At 39.9% G+C, this 22,357-nt stretch overlaps 1 protein-coding gene across 1 annotated transcript in view; it reads right to left on the reverse strand.

Annotated features, from left to right (window-relative positions):
• Window positions 1-22,357, reverse strand: part of obscnb (obscurin, cytoskeletal calmodulin and titin-interacting RhoGEF b) — a 57,540-nt gene that overhangs the window by 26,153 nt on the left and 9,030 nt on the right. The window contains exons 12-38 of the mRNA XM_051953619.1: window positions 21,977-22,258; window positions 18,126-18,401; window positions 17,767-18,039; window positions 17,396-17,662; window positions 17,041-17,310; window positions 16,687-16,953; window positions 16,248-16,514; window positions 16,050-16,162; window positions 15,807-15,960; window positions 15,535-15,696; window positions 15,319-15,423; window positions 14,109-14,375; window positions 12,677-12,946; window positions 12,322-12,588; window positions 11,924-12,190; window positions 11,419-11,685; window positions 11,055-11,324; window positions 10,700-10,969; window positions 9,861-10,127; window positions 8,480-8,746; window positions 8,097-8,363; window positions 7,588-7,854; window positions 6,121-6,387; window positions 5,612-5,878; window positions 5,155-5,421; window positions 4,314-4,350; window positions 2,339-2,430 (exon numbers count right to left, since the gene is read on the reverse strand). Coding sequence (XP_051809579.1) covers window positions 2,339-2,430; window positions 4,314-4,350; window positions 5,155-5,421; window positions 5,612-5,878; window positions 6,121-6,387; window positions 7,588-7,854; window positions 8,097-8,363; window positions 8,480-8,746; window positions 9,861-10,127; window positions 10,700-10,969; window positions 11,055-11,324; window positions 11,419-11,685; window positions 11,924-12,190; window positions 12,322-12,588; window positions 12,677-12,946; window positions 14,109-14,375; window positions 15,319-15,423; window positions 15,535-15,696; window positions 15,807-15,960; window positions 16,050-16,162; window positions 16,248-16,514; window positions 16,687-16,953; window positions 17,041-17,310; window positions 17,396-17,662; window positions 17,767-18,039; window positions 18,126-18,401; window positions 21,977-22,258 — 6,312 coding nt within the window. The remainder of the gene's footprint in view (window positions 1-2,338; window positions 2,431-4,313; window positions 4,351-5,154; window positions 5,422-5,611; window positions 5,879-6,120; window positions 6,388-7,587; window positions 7,855-8,096; window positions 8,364-8,479; window positions 8,747-9,860; window positions 10,128-10,699; window positions 10,970-11,054; window positions 11,325-11,418; window positions 11,686-11,923; window positions 12,191-12,321; window positions 12,589-12,676; window positions 12,947-14,108; window positions 14,376-15,318; window positions 15,424-15,534; window positions 15,697-15,806; window positions 15,961-16,049; window positions 16,163-16,247; window positions 16,515-16,686; window positions 16,954-17,040; window positions 17,311-17,395; window positions 17,663-17,766; window positions 18,040-18,125; window positions 18,402-21,976; window positions 22,259-22,357) is intronic.

Raw genomic sequence — 22,357 nt, forward strand, 5'->3', positions numbered from 1 at the left:
GCCTCCTTCTTCTGCTACTTGGCTCTCCAGATGTTGAATGAATACGACTGGAAGAACTGGGGATTGAATAGATCAAATAAGGTATTGATATGTGTTGTTGTAAGCCACAGGCTTTCAGAATTGGTACCAGATGGAGATTACAGTTGGCTGTGTAAAAATGTTAATTGGTAACTCACCTGTATGACTTTAGAGTTTTTTGCTCAATTAAAAATTAATGTATGGTTGCTTTAATATAGACACACATACACTAAATAAATGAAAATACAGCAAATCTGACAATGAAGAAGTGAAAAACATCCAATCAGGCTGAAAACACAGCATACAAGAATCCAAACTGAAAACACAGCATTAGAAAAGGAATAAACACTGACAAGTGCCACAAAAAATCCACACTAATAAACAAACTGTAGTAGTAGTACATGAATAATAATGGAATTCAAATGAATAAAACCACAAAGGATTTTGCTCAACTGATAGTTACATCAAAAATACCAAAAGTATTCTGAATAATTAATTAACTGCCAGTATGCAACTTCCAGTTCATCAGTCATCAAGAACAAATGAATCAGACGCATGAGAAAATCCTGAAGCTACAGGCAATTCTATGCTGTCACACCCTATGCTTTAGCAAAAGACAAACGTGAGAAACAGAGCCTGTACAAACTGTCCTCTTCCAATTTTTCTGTAACACCAGCACATACCTTCAGCTTTCATTCTGGGTTCCTCCTTCTCAGCTTCAACTTTACAGGTCACTGCAGATATCGCTGACATCTCTACAGCAACTGCATTTATTCATAGACACAAGTGTAGGTTTTAATTCAACTATATAGACTAGAACTTGAACGCTGCAACAAATCAAAGGCAAAATGCCACAAGTCTTTGAAAGTCACAATATCCAAGGAAACACAGCACCATTTTCACTTGATTTCAGTTGTTTTGATGAAAAGTGACACGTAAAAGTGCTTTCATATTTCAGATGATATTCATGCAATGTGTGGGAAAGAACTTTCTTTAAAAACACACAGACAGTGCCATGACCAGAAGCTTTATCTTCTTCTTTGAGAAAGGCAAATAACATCACAAAATGGGAGGATTGTCCATTGATTTAGCGTTAAAAATGCATTTAAGTTTATATAAAACAATAAACAACAAAAGTCACACAGACAAGGAACAGCCAAACACGTATCGAGACACATCATAAAACCTAAGGAACAGCATCCGAGCCAGAACACCTGCATTGTGTCACACAAAGACTAACAGGAATGTGGTATGTGCCTATCAAAACAGAGAAGCAGCCAAGCATTTCAGAAGACTGTCAAACACAGGCCTAAACTGTTCCAATGTAAGGACATCAATAAACCCAGACACAGAAAATCTTTACAGCGAGCAACATTCAGTCAGGCTGAACACACATCAAACAAAAATCCAAATTGAAAACACATTAGTAACAGAAACAAACTTTTGCACAGGTGTCACAAAAAGTCTACCTTGTCCTTTCACTTTGCTATCCAGCTCTATAGGCTCTGGCATCAGGATGACTTCAGAACCAGCAGGCTGCTTTATTTCTGCAGGTGCAACTGATTGATACAGAGCATAAACATCCACTCTGATGAACAAAGTGCAGAACTAATACAGAGGGGTGTACGACCAACAAAGATCAATGGGTTAGCAAGTCATGTTGAGCCTAAAGCCAGAGTTGTCAATGTCACAAAGGAGGCTCTCGATTAACCTTCTAGATCCTCATTACAACCTATGCTGCACAGCTAACCTGTTTTACAACATGTTTTGTTCTGAGTTAATACAGCCACAGAACAAAGTTGTTCAGTTACAGTCGGTGCAAACTGTAACCCTAACCCTACGCATCACATTAGCATGAATTAATGTATTTAGTTAGTGACACAGAAATGCATAAATATGTTTTTATGCTTGGTCCTGATTTGCTGCCATGTTAATTTTACACTGCTGGAATTGATACAACAATGACTAGAAAGTCATTTGTAGTCACTGATATCCACTGTAAAGATAGCCATTATCTTTGCATAGGGTTTGGTATTTTTTTGAAGCCCACTATGGCAAAGAAAGCCTGGCTATGACTAAATTGTTTTTGGAGTACTTCTCTCCAGAAAGTACTGCAGTTTCAGATGAAAAAAGAAAGGAACTGCCAGTGTGCAACTTCCAACTCATCAGTCTTAAATAAACAAATAAATCATACTGATGTCAAAACATTAACACACAGGACATTGTGTTTAACAAATGCTATTGCAATGTGAGCTTTTGCCAAAGTAAAATATGGAAATCCTAGAATACAAACAGAACCTGTACAAACACCAGCACATACCTTCAACTTTCGTTTTGGATTCCTGCTTGTCAGCTGCAACTTTGGAGGTCACTGCTGATGCTGCTGACATCTCTACGGAAACTTCATGTATTCATAGATACAAGTGTAGGTTTGAATTCAATTTACATCAACCAAAACCTGAACTTGACCAACAGACTGAACACTGCAGCAAATCAAATCAAAAAACACTATGCCACAATGTCCGAGAAACCACAGCACCATCTTCACTGGATTACTATTGATTCCATTGAGAGCTCCAGTGTAAAAGCTCTTCATTTCAATTTTCCAGACAATAGACATTATGCAATATCATGCATTGTGTGGGAAGAGCAGCTCCTTAAAAGTGTACAGACTTTAACTTGACCACAAGCTCTTTCCTAACACAACTGGTAAACAGCATCACCACATGGAAAGATGGCACCCACAGATCTATCAAGCACAAATTTCACTGAATAGTGAGCTCTTGGATAAGCATATTACTCATCTTTATCTCCCACATTATTGAAAATTACTTGGATCATAACGCCACTAATTATAATCAATGAACTATAAATTGATCTTAAAATTAATTTCACATTACATGATTACTGTTCAACACAGTACTTGTGACAAAATTCAACTGACAAGGGAACATCACACAAGAGAGTTCACAAGAAAACACAAGCCACTTTTGCTATACATTCCAGCCATTCCCCTTGCAACATACTGCTGAACAGATGCAAAAGCAAAACTGAACTGCAACCTCCCAACATGTTTTCCAGTGATGCCATCATATTAAGTGTTGTTCCACAAGACTGAAATTACATGAAGAGCATTGACAGATGTCACAGTATTCAACAAAAGCCATGCAAACACGTGTCTCATTACCTTCACCTTCTACTTTACGCTCTCTTGCACCTTTCTCGGCCTCTTGTCTGAGTAGCTGGTGTTTAGGAGTTTGTCCAGTAGTGGGCAGTGTCACAGCTACAACGATCGAACACAGCATTACATTTCATAGAAAAGCACCAGTTACATGTTAATACCCAAGTCTCGTCAAAACAAAAACACAGCAGATAGGAAAGAAGAGGCCTGATACCAACATTTAGCCTCCATGCGACAGCATAACCGAAAATTCACAGATATTGAGAATGAAATAATTGTTTTTCCGCAACAGTATCAACATGCAACAAAAATGTGACATTTAATGAGTGAGTAAAATCACCACATTTGCCAGAAAATGAGCAGGTAAAGCCAAAAACAGATAGCTAGACCACACACGTGTGTAGCCTGAAAGCAACCAGACACCATATAAGGCAATTTATGACCCATTTAGTTTTCATTTGACAACACCGATCAGCAGTCAAGCACATACTGACAATGTTTCAATAGCTTCAAGTGATTTAACGAAGAGTTGCTTTGCACACACTGATTAAATACAAATGTGCATTACAAATAAACAAGCAAAGCTGAGAATCTCCGAAGAAAATCACCTTCTACTAGCTCATTTATCTCTTGCTTCTTGTCCTTGTCTTTAGCATTTGTGGGTGGAAATTCAGGCATCTGGCCTGAAATGCAATTATGATATGGATCTAGAAATACTGTATAGGTTAAACTGGCAGCGAAGTGAGGCACTGCCAAACCTATTTCAGGCAAACCTCCAGTCAGTGCACATGAAACAATGGACATGGAAACTCCAGCCAACAACAGTTATCATTCTTAAACCATTAGCACAACTGGCAGAAATACAGACAGACATGCCTAAAAAATCCAACTTTAAGACAGCAAAGTGCACAAAATGGCGGACTAAAACATTTTTGGTAAACTACTAAAGAAAAGTTAAGAGTAAATTCAGCAAATCTTATAGAATGCAAGGTACAACCCAATGTAAGCAAAGACTGTGCATGGTAACACAAATGACATTATCAAGATGGACAGATCACAAACAGCTGGAAGTCAAGCTAGCATGTCGCCTTCCTCCCTTCATACCTTCTATTTTTCTTTGGTCTCCTGCCTCTTAGATTCCAGTTTAGCAGCTGATGGAGCTGACAGTTTCAAAGCTGAGAGGAAATAATGCAAATTCAGTCTGCTGTAGCATAATGGACCATTTAGCTTACAACATCAAACGAAAACTAAATATCACCTGAAAAAATCCAGAAAGATGAAACACCACAACACGTTCCTCGTAACTCCAATACAACATTAAAAAGCACTAGCTGGCTTTTCAGATTAAATGCGGTAGGCAAAACAAGTTTACAGACCAGCATACATACGGTTCCCATGCATAACACTACCAACAATAAACACAAGACACACGAAAAACAACAAGTAAGGTCTGATATGATGAAAGAAGTGATGTGAAATCTCAAATAAAAGAAACAAAACGTCAAAATTCCAACTGTCACATCACAGAGCACACTGCAGACAAAGCGATCCAAACCAAGACATTCAACCTGTTGATTCACAACAAAGTGAAGAAAATTTTGACATAAAACACTCACAAGAATGCTGACATTAGCCAGCAAACAGACACAAAACAAGAAAAAAAACAAAGTGACAGCGAGCAACACTTCACAGAAAAAGCAGCACGACATTACAAGTGCTTCAGTCAAAAATAAATCTGTACAATATAGTTTTATACAATTCATGATACAAGTTTCATACAATTATTCTTCCAATTAAATCAACTGCACATAATGTCTAAGTAAAAAAAAGTGACGTAGTGACAATAAAAAATTTAAAAGCTGCAACACAATATGTGAGAGACACAGAACAACAAAGTCAAATAATAGTATTTCTAAATAATATACTGAACGGGTTCAAATCACAGATCCCCCTACCCTTGATCTTGACGCTGGCTGTGGTCTTCTGGTCTCCACAAACACAGCTGTAGTCTCCACTGTCTTCTGGCACCACATGGTTGATCACCAGCTCATTCACAGAGGCCTTCTGCTTCATCTGGTACTTCTCTCCAGACTTCAGGACCTGTGTTCCCTTCTTCCACTCCACTGGGACTCCAGGCTTAGAGAGCTCACAGCACAGAGTGACACTGTTTCCCTCCTCAGCCTCCTGGCTCTCCAACTTCTGCTTGAAGGTCACTGGTTGGGCTGAGCATGTATTAGTTGGTTAGCAGTCAGTGGCATGCCACAGCATAAAATATGAAAGTACATTTATAAAGCAAACACACAATAACAAACACAGAGCAACTGCAATCCCTGTACCTGACTAGGGAAATTGCTCTAACCCATTTTGTAAAAAATGCTATGCTAAATGACTTTCTGAATGTCCTCCTCCTACCCTTGATCTTGAGGCTGGCTGTGGTCTTCTGGTCTCCACACACACAGCTGTAGTTTCCACTGTCTTCTGGCACCACCTTGTTGATCACCAGCTCATTCACAGAGGCCTTCTGCTTCATCTGGTACTTCTCTCCTGATTTCAGGACCTGTGTTCCCTTCTTCCACTCCACTGGGACTCCAGGCTTAGAGAGCTCACAGCACAGAGTAACACTGTTTCCCTCCTCAGCCTCCTGGCTCTCCAACTTCTGCTTGAAGGTCACTGGTTGGGCTGAGCATTTATTAGTTGGTTAGCAGTCAGTAGCATGCCATGGCATAAAATACATAAAAATATTTACATACAAAAGGTACAACAACAAGAAAACACACAACAGACAAAAACTGATGGTTTGCAACTCTAATAAGATATGGACTCCATAAAAAATGTGTCCAAACATGCACATATGAAAAATTCCTTCATACAAGTTTTGAAAAACATTACAGGGACCAAATCTTTGAAAATCCTCCTCCTACCCTTGATCTTGACGCTGGCTGTAGTCTTCTGGTCTCCACACACACAGTTGTAGTCTCCACTGTCTTCTGGCAGCACCTTGTTGATCACCAGTTCGTTCACAGAGGCCTTCTGCTTCATCTGGTACTTCTCTCCAGATTTCAGGACCTGTGTTCCCTTCTTCCACTCCACTGGGACTCCAGGCTTAGAGAGCTCACAGCACAGAGTGATGCTGTTTCCCTCCTCAGCCTCCTGACTCTCCAACTTTTGCTTGAAGGTCACTGGTTGGGCTGAGCATTTATTAGTTGGTTAGTAACCAGTGGGAAGCGATGCAATAAGATGTAGAAATATACATAAAAAACAAACTCAACATAACAAACACTGGAAAAACTGCAAACTGCAATAACATGCAGACTCTTCAATAATCACATTTGAAAAGTTGCTCCAAACTATTCTCTAAATACAAAACACTGACTGACTCCTTTCAAATCACAGATCCTCCTACCCTTGATCTTGACGCTGGCTGTGGTCTTCTGGTCTGCACAAACACAGCTGTAGTCTCCACTGTCTTCTGGCACCACATGGTTGATCACCAGTTCATTCACAGAGGCCTTCTGCTTCATCTGGTACTTCTCTCCAGACTTCAGGACCTGTGTTCCCTTCTTCCACTCCACTGGGACTCCAGGCTTAGAGAGCTCACAGCACAGAGTAACGCTGTTTCCCTCCTCAGCCTCCTGACTCTCCAACTTCTGCTTGAAGGTCACTGGTTGGGCTGAGCATTTATGAGTGAATTAGCAGTCAGTAGCATGCCACGGCACAAAATACACACAAAAAAAATTGTAGATACAAAGGGTACAACAACAACAACAACAACAACAACACAGAAGACAACAGACAAAAACGGATGGTTTGCAACCGTGATAAGATATGGACTCCATAAAGAAATGTGTCCAAACATGCACGTAAAAAAACTGCTCCATACACTTTTTGAAAAATATTACATACACCAAATCTTTGAAAATCCTCCTCCTACCCTTGATCTTGACGCTGGCTGTGGTCTTCTGGTCTCCACACACACAGCTGTAGTCTCCACTGTCTTCTGGCACCACATGGTTGATCACCAGCTCATTCACAGAGGCCTTCTGCTTCATCTGGTACTTCTCTCCAGACTTCAGGACCTGTGTTCCCTTCTTCCACTCCACTGGGACTCCAGGCTTAGAGAGCTCACAGCACAGAGTGATGCTGTTTCCCTCCTCAGCCTCCTGGCTCTCCAACTTCTGCTTGAAGGTCACTGGTTGGGCTGAGCATGTATTAGTTGGTTAGCAGTCAGTGGCATGCCACAGCATAAAACATGAAAGTACATTTAAAAAGCAAACACACAATAACAAACACAGAGCAACTGCAATCCCTGTACCTGACTAGGGAAATTGCTCTAACCCATTTTGTAAAAAATGCTATGCTAAATGACTTTCTGAATGTCCTCCTCCTACCCTTGATCTTGAGGCTGGCTGTGGTCTTCTGGTCTCCACACACACAGCTGTAGTTTCCACTGTCTTCTGGCACCACCTTGTTGATCACCAGTTCATTCACAGAGGCCTTCTGCTTCATCTGGTACTTCTCTCCTGATTTCAGGACCTGTGTTCCCTTCTTCCACTCCACTGGGACTCCAGGTTTAGAGAGCTCACAGCACAGAGTGACACTGTTTCCCTCCTCAGCCTCCTGGCTCTCCAACTTCTGCTTGAAGGTCACTGGTTGGGCTGAGCATTTATTAGTTGGTTAGCAGTCAGTAGCATGCCATGACATAAAATACATAAAAATATTTACATACAAAAGGTACAACAACAAGAAAACACACAACAGACAAAAACTGATGGTTTGCAACTCTAATAAGATATGGACTCCATAAAAAATGTGTCCAAACATGCACATATGAAAAATTCCTTCATACAAGTTTTGAAAAACATTACAGGGACCAAATCTTTGAAAATCCTCCTCCTACCCTTGATCTTGATGCTGGCTGTAGTCTTCTGGTCTCCACACACACAGTTGTAGTCTCCACTGTCTTCTGGCAGCACCTTGTTGATCACCAGTTCGTTCACAGAGGCCTTCTGCTTCATCTGGTACTTCTCTCCAGATTTCAGGACCTGTGTTCCCTTCTTCCACTCCACTGGGACTCCAGGTTTAGAGAGCTCACAGCACAGAGTAACACTGTTTCCCTCCTCAGCCTCCTGACTCTCCAACGATTGTTTGAAGGTCACTGGCAAAGCTGTACAAGCAAGTCTTCATTATTTTAGGTGAAATAAATAGTCTAAGAAAGGTTTTAACTGAATATGACATCAAGTTTTCTAAAACTTCGTTAAAATAGACATCGTGGCCCCATACCATTAACTTTCAAGGTTGCAGATGTCTTCTGGTCTCCACACACACACGAGTACTCTCCATTATCTTCAACCTTCAAATGTAGAATCTGAAGTTCACAAATGGTCTCCTTCTGCTTCATGTCATACTTCTCTCCTGGTTTGAGAACTTCAGAGCCTTTCTTCCACTGAATGTTGGCTCCAGGTTTTGACAACTCACAGCGAAGCATCACTGTCTCCCCTTCCATTTTCTCCTGGTTTTTGAGCTTCTCATTAAAACTGGCGGGCAGAGCTAAAATAAAATGAACAATGACTTGATTATATGAAACCTGGTGTCAGATTTCGTTTGGTTGGGAAGAAAGATGGAAAATGATAAAGATGAGGATGATGGGTAAGTTGAGATGCTTCAAGTTGTCCAACATTATCCTTTAAAACATAAATACAATTTCACGGCTGGGCTGATGCTCCTTTTGATGAAAGTTAGCAATGCACTTATCTCAAAGGAAAATCTAATGTCTCTTATTGTGCTGCAGAATGAAGTTTTTCCTTCAGTGAGAATGCATTGAGGTACAAGTCACTTTAAAGCACTAACACATGCTGATGGTCACCACTCACAGTTTGTAGATATGCAATCAATCTCCAAATCACACACAAGACGAGAATGGGACTGGCAGTGAACCCAAAAGCAAAGTTTGCCCTTCCGTGGCACACACGGCAACTAACTGAGGACAAATTGCTATTTTCAAAGTTAATAAAGATTTAGTAATAACTGTTCTAATGTACAGCTTTTTCATAAAAATCTACACTATAATTGCATGTGCCCGGGATATATCAATGAGGTGGCAACAAGTGGTGCGCATACATTCTGATGATGCCTGTCTCTGGGGCTCAGGTCAGAAAATGGACACCTTTGGGGGCCTCAGGATAACTGAGGGGGCTTGGCTTCAGAGGAGTGTGCTCTGTGGATCACTATGCATTTGGCAGATCAGGAGGACTGACACAGCAAACAAAAGCAGATTCTCTTTCAAAACGAAAAACATTGTATGGTTGTTCCAAAGGCTGTTTTTTAAAGCAAAACCAAACCACTGTATGACCTCTGTGAACATGGCATTCTCAAAGTACAGCATGGACAAACTCAAGCAAGCACAAATAAATACAGGTCAGCTCCAAATGTTGACAGCATTCAATATTTACTAAATCACAACAGAAAGGATAAATAAATAGCACATGCTAAATAACAATTACACAGCAGTAATCACCTTCCACACAAGTGCCTCATTCAATCTTCCAACACAAACACCTGACATGCAGTATTCCACTTATGCATGAAGCAGAACTTATAAAGATAATCATCTGCGCAAGACAAATAACTTACCACAAATCTATGTACATGATTAGGTTCTCACCTTTAACAGTCACCTTGGCCATGCTCTTGGCGGTGCCCACATCACAAGTGTAGATATCAGTATCTTTCTCCTCCAGCTGTTTGATGATCAGAGTCAAGACCCCCTCCTTCTGGGACATCAAATATCGACCTCCAGCCTTGAGCTCTGTGTGACCTTTAAGCCATATCACCGTGGATGGGGTTTGTGCCGTCTCACATTGCAAGGTCACAGAGCCATTCTCATCTGCTTGGCTGTCCTTTAACGCTTTAGTGAATTTATGGATTGGATCTGTGAAAGGAAAACAAAAATGTTACAATTTTATGATCGGTGTGAAACTGTATGATTGAGCTATTCGTTTAAAAAAAAAAAGATGATTTCATAACTCACTGTATAACACAACCATTCAAAAGTTTGGGGTCACTTAGAAATGTCTGTATCTTAGAAAGAAAAGCTTTTTTTTTCAATGACGATAACATTAAATGAAACAGAAATACAGTCTAGACATTGATAATGTGGTAAATGACTATTCTAGCTGTAAACAACTGGGTTTTAATGCAATATCTACATACAGGCCCATTTCCAGCAACCATCACTCCTGTGTTCTAATGCTACATTGTGTTAGCTAATGGTGTTGAAAGGCTAATTGATGATTAGAAAATAAAAACGTGACTTTTTGTGGAAAACATGAAATTACCTGGGTGACCCAAACTTTTGAATGACAGTGTATATATTTAGTTAAGATATTGGTCAGATTTTTATAACAATGCGTGCTTTCACAGTAAAATCTCCTAAATGTTTGCACACTGTAAAAGAGAAAAAGTCCAGTGAGATAGAAGTAAATTTGGGCTTTTCAGTCCCACCTTTGACTTCCAGCCTGGCTCTGGTGGTTGCACCTCCAACAACTTCACAACTGTACTCTCCAGAGTCTTGCGTAGACACACTGTGGATGGTCAGCTTTATGACCTTATCCTGTTGGTTGATGTCATACTTCTGACTCTTTTTGATGGCTTTGCCTTCCTTGGCCCATTTCACAGTAGAACTAGCATGTATCACCTCACAGGTAAACACAGCGTCTTCCCCTTGAATGGCACAAATATTCTGTAGGCCTTTTGATACAGATGACGCTTTGCCTGCAACAAAAGATGGTAAAAATGTGCATTTTAACACTGTAATCTTTGTCAGGGTCTCTTAAAAGTGAATAAGTATGTAGCTTACCTTCAACTGTTAATGTTGTTTTGGAGCTGAGGTCTTTAAGGTTGAAGACCACCTCACCACCGTCTGCAGGGGTGACATCTTGAATAGTCAGCATGTACTTGCGTCCTTTACTGGAGATCTTAAAGCGGCCTCCATTGGCAATAGTTCGACCATTAACAGTCCAGGAGCACTCATCTGTGCTTTCACGAGACAGGATGCACTCAAAGCTGCATGTCTCTCCTTCATTCACCTCAGCTGACTTCAGCCATTTTGTGATTCCAATGCCAATTTCTAGAGTAGAAACCATAAGGGCATTTTTAACTGTATATCTCAACAGCTGTGTTGAACAATATTGTATGTATAAATTAGTTAAAAAAATACCTACCTCTTATGGTGACTTTTGATTTAGAAACCTCAGTGCCAAGATCACAACTGTACTCTCCAGCATCTTCTTTGGTGACATCCTTGATGATCAGTCCCAAAGACTTGCCTGTGTGAAGGAGCTCATACTTTGGTCCTGCTTTTAAGACTTTACCTTCTTTTCTCCATGTGGGGGAGACCCTTGGCTTTGATGCCTCACATGCCAGGGTTACCATGCCTTTTTCTTCTCCAATGACATCATCTAGAGACTTCAGGAAAACAGCACGCTTTTCTGCAGGAAGATCGATAAAACAGATAATGATTAAGGCCTATATTATAATCTCATTTTTAGAATTAACTAGTGTCAGTCCTGTTGATACCATTTATATTCCCTTAAAAATCTAATTTTTTCTAGGTTTTGTTGTTTAATTAATTTCTGAAATGTGAAGTAACTGTGCAACTTCCCTTCATCAAGCTGAGAGAGAAGTATTTTAAGTGTACTTGTTAAAGTAGTGAATAGGAGTTCTTACCTTTAACCCTAAGTGTGACGGACTCTTTCAGCTTGCGGATTTGGAAGGTAATAGTTCCTCCATCCTGGGGTGCCAAGTTCTTCAGAGTGAGCTTGTGAACCTTCCCATCATGAGCGATGGTGTTGACCTCATTAGTAAAGAGCACTTTGTCATTCAGAAGCCACTGCACCTCTTCATCTGCATAGTTAATCTCACAGGTGAACACTGCATCACTGTCTTCATCAACTTCTGTGTCAGCCAAGTGCTTGGTGATCTTAATTTCACGTGCTTGGCAGAAAAAATGTAAAAGTAGTTAGCTTGTGGGCCAGTCAAATACATTTATAAAACAGCTGATTTGTGTGATAGTTTATGCATACATCATTGCTGTGTTGTCTGCAGTATTCAAAAAAGCACTTTACCTTCAACATGAAGTGTGCCTTTGGTCTCAGCCGGTCCAGACTGACAGCGGTACTCTCCAGTGTCTTCCACAGTCAACTTATGAATAGTGAGTTGTGCCCTTGTAGCATCTTGCTTAATATTATACTTATCTGATGCTGCCAGAGGTACCGCACCCTTGAACCAGTTAACCCCTTTGGGTGAGGCAGAGAATTTGCAGGTGAGTATGGCTGAGCTTTTCTCTTTCGCCTTCACATCTTTGATGGGCTCTGCAATCTCAAGCGGACGCTCTGAAATTGAGAATAGAAAGTGATTAGACTCAACTGGATTGTGCCGGAAATATCTCTCTTTAACAGTGCAACTCTTCAAGACATTTACCTTTGACTGTGAGCTGAGCTAAAGATTTGCTCTTCCCAGCAGTAAACTGCACAGGTCCTGTCATCGATGCTTTGGTCTTTTTGAAGGTGAGACGCTGCATAGTGCCTTCTTTTTCCATCTCAACATCAGCACCCTCCTGCACAGCAACTCCATTCAAAGTCCACACAGGAGGTTTCACTAATTCCATGCTGATTTCAACTTCAAAAACAGCTGCAAAGGGTTCTGTGACTTCTACCGAACTAAGTTCTCGTACAATGCTGATGGACTGCTCTGAAGGGATCATGAAAAGAGAACATTTTAGCTGCAAGTCAAAGATAAGAATCCATAAATTAAAAATAATCTTGATTCATAATAAAGGATCACAGCAAAGCCAACTGCAAATCTCATTCTTTACATTACTGCCAAAAATTAAGATACAGTGAAAACTTGAGGCTGATAGTGATATTTGGGAATTTAAAGTTCCTCTATGGTAACTGATTAACCTCCTTGATACTAATTTCCATGTATAAAAATGACATAATTAGATTTATTTCCCCATGAGAATACTCTCTTCATGCCATAAAATAGCTTAATGTAACTGCTGATTTACTGGTATAGCTCTACAGACTGTACAGTTAATGGGCGATAAAATACACAATCATCTGTACTTTTTTAGCAGGGTCTAAATATTAAAGGAAAAACAATCTAAATATGATACGACAGTTTAATATTAGGACTTCATATATGATTACTTTTAAAGATTGCCCACATATCCACATGTTTCCTTCGAACCCGCCGTGTCTTTAAACCAAAGTATGAAGTGTATTTAGGGATTCAGGGAATTCTTTTAAGAGCTACAGCTAAACCAAGGAATTTATCTTTAATACTGTCCACAGTACTATCAGTACTGTCAGTGCTGTGTTGGAATTTAAACAACTTACTCAGCAACAAGCAAAACCAACACATTATTTAAGTTACAGAGATAAACATGACACTTACTATACATCCAATGCAACTCCAAAGACAATTAAAATCCTCTACACACTTCTCACATTTGTGGTAAACTCACAAAGGTGTTTTCTGTAATAACCACATAATAATTTCCACCAAACATCACCCTGAACAAAAGCCTGATCAACCAAAAAAAGGAAAATACCTGCATTGGTTACTTTACCTGCGGTAGCAACAATGGTTTGCTAATTAGTTTTTTTGCACAGATAATTTGAAAAACTGAGCTCTATGTTAATTATTTAGTAGGTTGGGCTTGTTATAACTAGATGCAACATAAAGTCTCCATATTTCCTATTAGTACAATATTTCAGAGATAAACAGACAGACAGGTACCTCATTGACTTTGAGTCTGATGGCTTGTTTTGTTGATGTATTTACACCCTCACCCTCACCCTCACCCTAAAAGCTTAGAGTCAACCTCTGTCATCATCCATTGTGTTACCTTCCACAAGCAGTTTACAGGATGTCTTGTCATCAGTGGCGTCACACGTATAGGTGTCTTCATCCCTATCGTCCACATCGTTGATGGTGAGCTTTCGGTACACATCTTCACTTTTGATCTCGTACTTTTTGCTGGGTTTGATCTCTGTCTTGTTCTTGTACCACCTGACCTTTGCACTGGCCCGCGACACTTGGCATTCGAGATGACCACGATGCTTATACATCGCTATCTTATCCCTGAGTCTCTTCACAAACTTGACAGGCAGCTCTACAGCAACAATAAGACTGCATCAATGAAAACTATCATATGTGCCACAAAGGAGCATTAAATGCTACTACTGCAAAGGCTTTGCCAAAGCCAGTATCTCGGCACAATATGGCACAGGCAATGGCCAAAGCTCAACTTCATTAAAGCCAGAGCCAACTGGAGCTAAAATTTAATAATATATTAACATCTTTGATGCATCTTGACTTCAAAGGTTTTTGTGCAAAAGCTAAAGCAAATAGCAGAAATCTATAATTATACAGCACATTAAAAAGAAATGACTATGTGCTGCTCATTATTGTTTGGTGTGTCCATCAGTTTCTGCTTGACTGCATCCGCGAGGCACTAACATAGAAGCTACACAGCACATGTACACTGATGCAATTTACAATAACTAATAGTCAACTGATGGCAAAGGACGCCACTAATCTGTCTCAGAATTTACTCATCTTCTCATACTTTTGAAAATTTCCAATTCAATTAAATGACCCCAAAATGTGCATAGATAATAGACTAATAGCGTCCTCTTTAAAAACCATCACACATATGCTTACCTACATTAAACCAAAAGCAAGCTAAGACAAAACCCCTGGAAAAATAGTCCTAAACCTCAGCGAGCAAAACAATAAATTGTGTTGTTGTTGAGATGTTTGTTTTGCCATCAGGCCTCAATGAGGACAAACAATGTAAATGCAAGTTGCAAGTGAATTTTTTCTCTCTTATCAGAGAAAATACTGTCAGCATAATGCACTGTGTCAAAGCTTTGGTTTTTTTTGTGGGTTTATTTGTGTACAATTTTCTAAAAGCTTTTGACACAGTAAATAGAAACTATCCATTTGCAATCACATTAAACATTGTAACACAATGGTTAACTGATTCCATGCAACAATGCACACAGAATAAGCCGTTATGGGATTTTTCAGCACAGAGCACAAAGATTGTTTACCTTTTACTTTAAGTTTTGCAGTTGAAGATGCTTTCTCAGCTGTGAATTTAATCTCACCCATATCTTCTGGAGTAACTGACCTAAACAGCAGTACATAGGTTCTGCCTGGAACAAAACATTGTAATAGTCTTAATTATTATTCGTGCAAATTCTGTAACATAGAATACTACACAGCTGGCTGAATTTTACTGCCATCTATTTTTTTTTAGGCCTTACCCTCTTGTCTCATCTTGATGTTGTCACTGGCTTTGAGCTTTGTATTTCCTTTATACCACTGGTACTCTACTTCATCGTGTGAGATTTCACAGACAAATGAGGCACTCTCTTTCTCCATCACCTCCAGATCCTCCAGCTTTTTAACAATCTTGATTTCTCTGGCTGTATGGAAAACTCGTGTTAGAAGAACCCAATGTGAAACGCTGAAAATTGTAATACTGATCAATAGTATCTGGTTGCTTTGTTTACTTTGTGGCATGATGAATAATTACCATGAACCGTGAGCTTGGCAGAGGTGTTATCATCAGCAGTGCGACAGATATAAGTGCCTCCATCTTCAGGGGTGCATTTGTTGATGACCAAAGAGCGCTTCCGGCCTAAGGAATGAAGGCCAAAGTTCTTCCCTGGTTTCAGTTCCACATCGTCCTGCAAACGGATTGTTTTTCAAAAAGTCACATCTGTACTACACATATTATTTAACTCTGCAGATAGTAATTCAAACAATAATCTCTCACCTTGAACCATTTAACGTCTGCATTTGTTCTGGACACTTCACACTCAAAAGTAACTTTCTCCTTCTCAGCAACACTGATATCCATAATGGGTTTGGAGATCATGGCAGGAGGTTCTGTAGAAGCAGCACATTAGTCAAAAAGTGACTTGACTATCTCTGTTTGGTCAGTGAAGACCTTAACAGACTAAAAAACCTTTACCTGAGACAATCAGTTTGGCTGAAGTATGAACTCCCTCTGCTTGGAAGGAAATAGTTCCTGCATCCTCCCTCTTGAGACTGGACAACGTCAAGGTATGCTTCTTCCCCAGAGCTGTGATGCGGCAATTTCCCACTGATTTTAACTTGGTCCCATCTCTGCTCCAGGAGCCTTCAACATCAGCCTGACTGAGCTCTACTTCAAGCGTTACTGTCTCTGTTTCATGTGCCTTCGTTTCTGTCAGACTCTTTATTATTTGAATCTTCTTCACTGAAGGGAGAAGGAAAGGTTTGAAAGGCTTGTAAATCAGAATTTTGACGCATACAAACATTACTAGAGAATGATATGCTCTTTCTATGGTTAACACAATGTACTATGTTATCTTTAGAATATGTACACTATATTGTAATAACTTAACAATGTCAGTGGTGAACAGTCTTACTTTCTACGCTGAGCTTGGCCTGGGTCTTGTCATCCAGAGTTTCACAAGAGTAGATTCCACGGTCAGCATGGGTCACACTCTTGAAAACCAGAGCCTGTTTAGCTCCATTTACCCGAATCTCCATGTTTCCTGCTGGCTGCAGCACTACACTGTTCTTCATCCACCTGACTTCACCTGACACCTTACTGAGTTCCACTTCCAGCTTCGCCTCACTTTGCTCCTCCACTGTCAGGTTTTCTAGCTTCTTCTTAAATGTCACAGGTTCATCTGATAGGGGCACAGAGAAAGTTGAAGAGAATTTAAAAAAACGCAGAAATTGTTTTAAACCATACTTGAATGAATTCCCCTTCTTACGTTGCACTTGCAGGGTAGCTTTGCAGCTTTTGCCTTCTGCATCAACACTGACTTCTCCTGCATCTTTCTGAGTGACAGAGGTAATGGTAAGTGAGTGGCTGCTGCCGCCGTGTTCTAACTTGTACTTGGGCCCAGCAGTGATGGGTACATCCTTGTGGAACCATTTAACGCTGACATCTGATGGGCTGACAGCACACTTGAAAATGGCATCTTTCCCCTCCATAGCTGCTACATTGTTCAGTTTAGTGGTCAGCCTCACTTGTCTCGGAGCTGAAGGGAATAAAGTAGACTAATATGAATTAAATAGCTGTAAGCCTGAAACAGAATTTCTGAGTAAAATTAAATGGTTGATTACCTTTAGAAGTGACTTTAGCAGAGGTTTTGTCAGTTTTGCATTCACATCTGTATTCTCCTTCATCTTCCTTAGCCATGCCAGTCACGGTAAGAACTCGCTTAGCACCATCTGTTCTGACGGAGTACCTGCCTCCAGGTTTAATCTCACGACCATCACGGTGCCAGACAACATCCCCTGAGGGCTGATTTAGTTCACAAATCAGGCTAAGTGTACCTCCCAACTCCACTGTAGCAGGTGTCAAAGGTACAACAAACTTCAAAGCCGAATCTGAAATGAAAGCGTGAGAAATAAACATCAAAACAAGATGTGGCATCTTCAGACATCTACATATAGCAACAGTCGGTTGTGTTTTAAGCTTTTCAATGACCTACCTCTAACCTGAACTTTGAACTCCAGTTTGTCACCAGCAGTTTGACAGGAGTATGTGCCACTGTCTTTGGTTTCTGTGGATTTCACAATCAGAGTACGAGAAAGGCCATCTTTTTTCATTTCATACTTGCTGCTCTCCCTGAGTTCCACTCCATCTCTAAACCACTTCACACTACCACTCTCTGCAGTCAGCTCGGTGGTTAAAACAATGTTTTCACTTGCTTGAACAATAGATGTGTCTTTGACAAGCTTCTTCTGGAATTTGACGGCTACATCTACAAAGGAAAACATCTTTTCAGTGTTTTATGAAAAGAATTATCAAGCCAGTGGCAAAATTAATTATACTTGAAATATACGTTACCTGTCGACTGCAGCTTAAATATCAGCTTCTCTGTTCCAGCCTCACAAGTGTATTCTCCGGCATCTTTTTTGTCCATTTTTTCTATCACCAACTCACGAGTCTTGCCCTTTGACTCCATGTGGACTGCTTTGCTGGAAGTCAGCAGCTTGCCATCCTTGTACCATTTCACCTCTGTCTTTGCATCTGAAACCTCACAACTCAGAGTGGCTTTCTGGGAGAGAGTAGCTTTCACCTCCTTTTGGACTGACTCCTTGTTAGAGAAGCCAGCTGGGGCTTCTGCAGAAGAATGAAATAATAGACTTAATAATTAAATGCAAACAAGGGAACATATAGAAAAAAACACAGTTACATACCAAGGCTTATGAGTCAATGCACAACTGCATGATTTAGAAAATACTACGGATATTTTTTCCTCCTACCTGCCACCTGTATCCTAAAAGCCAGCTTCTCATTCCCAGCCTCACAGATGTACTCTCCAGCATCCTTCCTCTCCACACTGTTGACCACCAGCTGGCGAGTCTTGCCCTTTGACTCTACATGTATTGTTTTGCTGGTGGTCAGCAGCTTTCCATCCTTGTACCATTTCACCTCTGTCTTGGTATCAGCTACCTCACAACTCAGGGTGGCTTTCTGGGAGAGAGTGGCTTTTACCTCTTTTTGAACAGACTCCTTGTTGGAGAAGGCAGACTTGAGTTGCATCTCTGCAGAAGTAATAAAGGAAAATGTTATGGCATTTTAACAGCTTTATTTGATTTTCATTACAGCGACAATTGAAATCGAAAACAAGTCAAATATAAGCAGAAAAATTACATATAACATCAACCGTAAAGACAAAAAGAGGACAGATATACAGTATCACCAAAACCAGGATGCAATATTGGAAGGGTATATAAATAAGACCAAAAAAAATCCATAAAAATCCCAATATACACATATACACACGTGGACAAAATTGTTGGTACCCCTCAGTTAAAGAAGGAAAAACCCACAATTCTCACTGAAATCACTTGAAACTCACAAAAGTAACAATAAATAAAAATTTATTGAAAATTAAATAATCAAAAACAGCCATTACTTTTGAATTGTTGATTAAAATAATTATTTAAAAAAACAAACTAATGAAACAGGCCTGGACAAAAATGATGGTACCTCTATAAAAGATTGAAAACTATTTGACCAGAGTGACATGATTAACTCAGGTGTGTCATTTAATTGACATCACAGGTGTTTCCAAACTCATAATCAGTCAGTCTGCCTATTTAAAGGGAGACAAGTAGTCACCCTGCTGTTTGGTGAAAAGGTGTGTACCACACTGAACATGGACAACAGAAAGCGAAGGAGAGAATTGTCCCAGGACATCCGAAAAAAAATGATAGACAAACATCTTAAAGGTAAAGGCTATAAGACCATCTCTAAACAGCTTGAAGTTCCTGTGACAACAGTGGCTCATATTATTCAGAAGTTCAAGACCCACGGGACAGGAGCCAACCTCCCTGGACGTGGCCGCAAGAGGAAAATTGATGACAAATTGAAGAGACGGATCGTTCGAATTGTATCCAAAGAGCCCAGAGCAACCTCCAAAGAAATTAAAGGTGAACTCCAAGGCCAAGGTACATCAGTGTCAGATCGCACCATTCGTCGTTGTTTGAGCCAAAGTGGACTTCATGGGAGACGACCAAGGAGGACACCACTGCTGAAAAAAACTCATAAAAAAGCCAGACTGGAATTTGCAAAAATGCATGTTGACAAGCCACAAAGCTTCTGGGAGAATGTCCTTTGGACAGATGAGACCAAACTGGAGCTTTTTGGTAAGGCACATCAACTCTATGTTCATAGACTCAAAAACCAAGCATACGAAGAAAAGAACACTGTCCCTACGGTGAAACATGGAGGAGGCTCAGTAATGTTTTGGGGCTGCTTTGCTGCATCTGGCACAGGGTGTCTTGAAAGTGTGCAAGGTACGATGAAATCTGAAGACTATCAAGGCATTCTGAAGAGAAATGTGCTGCCTAGTGTCAGAAAGCTTGGTCTCAGTCGCAGGTCATGGGTCTTCCAACAGGACAACGATCCAAAACACACAGCCAAAAACACCCAAGAATGGCTGAGAGAAAAGCGTTGGACTATTCGAAAGTGGCCTTCTATGAGCCCAGATCTGAATCCCATTGAACATATGTGGAAGGAGCTGAAACATGCCATTTGGAGAAGACACCCATCAAACCTGAGACAACTGGAGCTGTTTGCTCATGAGGAGTGGGCCAAAATACCTGTTGACAGCTGCAGAACGCTCATTGACAAATACAGAAATCGTTTAATTGCAGTGATTGCCTCAAAAGGTTGTGCAACAAAATATTAAGTTATGGGTACCATCATTTTTGCCCAGCCCTATTTCATTAGTTTGTTTTTTTAAATAATTATGTTAATCAACAATTCAAAAGTGATGGCTGATTTTGATTATTTAATTTTCAATAAATTTTTATTTATTGTTACTTTTGTGAGTTTCAAGTGATTTCAGTGAGAATTGTGGGTTTTTCCTTCTTTAACTGAGGGGTACCAACAATTTTGTCCACGTGTGTATGTGTGATACCAGTGAAACAGTACAGCATTCAAAATTAAATAAAAAACTTTTAATTCCAGTTTCCCTTTCACTTTCTCTCATTCCAGTCGTCAGACAGGCCGACGTCAAACTTCAACAAAATATTCCAAAATAACAGATTATGATCACCAACACTGACCATTCCTTTTTATGCCCTCATAACATGAACTTTAAAGGCCAATTTTTCACTTCCTATTCCACAGATGTACTCTAAAGCATTTTTTCTATTCCACACTGTGAAGCACTGGTTGACAAATCTTGCCCTTTGATATCATGTGAACTGCTCTGCTGGGACTTAACAGCTATATCCACCCTTGTACCATTTTACCTCAGTCTTGTCATCAGCTATCTCATAGCTCAGGGTGGCTTTCTGGGAGTGAGTAGCTTTCACTTCATTTAGGACTGACTCTTTGTTAAGGAAAACTAATCATCCTGATTTATGTAGAAGTAACTGCAAATAAGTTGGGTGGCAGCACTACTACCTATGCAAAAATTGGAATTGCACTGCAAGATGCCACACTCATGAACAATTTATGAAACAATTAATCTAATAAGAAAACAACAAATCTGTGACCAAAACCTTACAAAAAACAAAGCCACAAGATACCAGAGCTGCATAAGCAAACAAACACAACAAAACATCACAGCATCAGGCTCAAGCGTGCACAAACAACAAAATCCAAGACATTATGGGAAGTCCAATTATAATTTAATAACTTGACCTCAGGATTCAAACTCTGACATTTGATCAAAGCATTGAAAATATCTTACTACTGAAGCAAGCAACAAAGCAGACAAAAGTCACTGTGACACTTAAAATCACACTTCAGGAGACACCATACGAACAAATACAAATCTCTAAATATCTGTTTGATACAAGATTAAGACGGTAAATGTCTTTTTTATGTCTATATATAAAAAGCAAGCACGAAACTAAGTATAATGCATGAGTTCAATGTTGTAAAATGCTTCTGAAAGGTTTTTTTAAGCTGTTGTTAATATAAAAATTAAACATAGGATTAATTAAACTTTTTAAACACACATTTACAGATTTTGCTTTTTCTACTTTTTTGCATATACAGGCATGTTTTATGAAGTTACCCTTGTAAAAAAAAAAACAGTCATTAAAAACAAGTTTCAACTACACTGGCTTTAAATGCACTCAACATGAACAGTAATTTGAGGTTTGAATAACATGAATGAGTAACAACCACAGACAGAACTTAGTAATTTATTAAACATACAGCAGTTTCCTTACCTTCCACGTGTATTTTAAAGGCCAGCTTCTCAGTCCCAGCCTCACAGATGTACTCTCCAGCATCCTTCTTCTCCACGCTGTCTATCACCAGCTGGCGACTTTTGCCCTTAGACTCTACATGTATTGTCTTGCTGGAGGTGAGCAGCTTGCCATCCTTGTACCACTTCACCTCTGTCTTGGTATCAGCTACCTCACAACTCAGGGTGGCTTTCTGGGAGAGAGTGGCTTTCACCTCCTTTTGGATAGACTCCTTGTTGGAGAAAGCTGACTGGACCTGAGTGTCTTGTGGAGACAATGAATGTAGATGACATATTTGGCAGTCTGTCTGCAATACCTGTTTAGTACATTAATTAACAGAAAATCTACAAACCAGTTGAATCC

Source organism: Acanthochromis polyacanthus, chromosome 9 (genome assembly GCF_021347895.1).
Source record: "Acanthochromis polyacanthus isolate Apoly-LR-REF ecotype Palm Island chromosome 9, KAUST_Apoly_ChrSc, whole genome shotgun sequence".
Taxonomy (NCBI): Eukaryota; Metazoa; Chordata; class Actinopteri; family Pomacentridae; genus Acanthochromis; species Acanthochromis polyacanthus.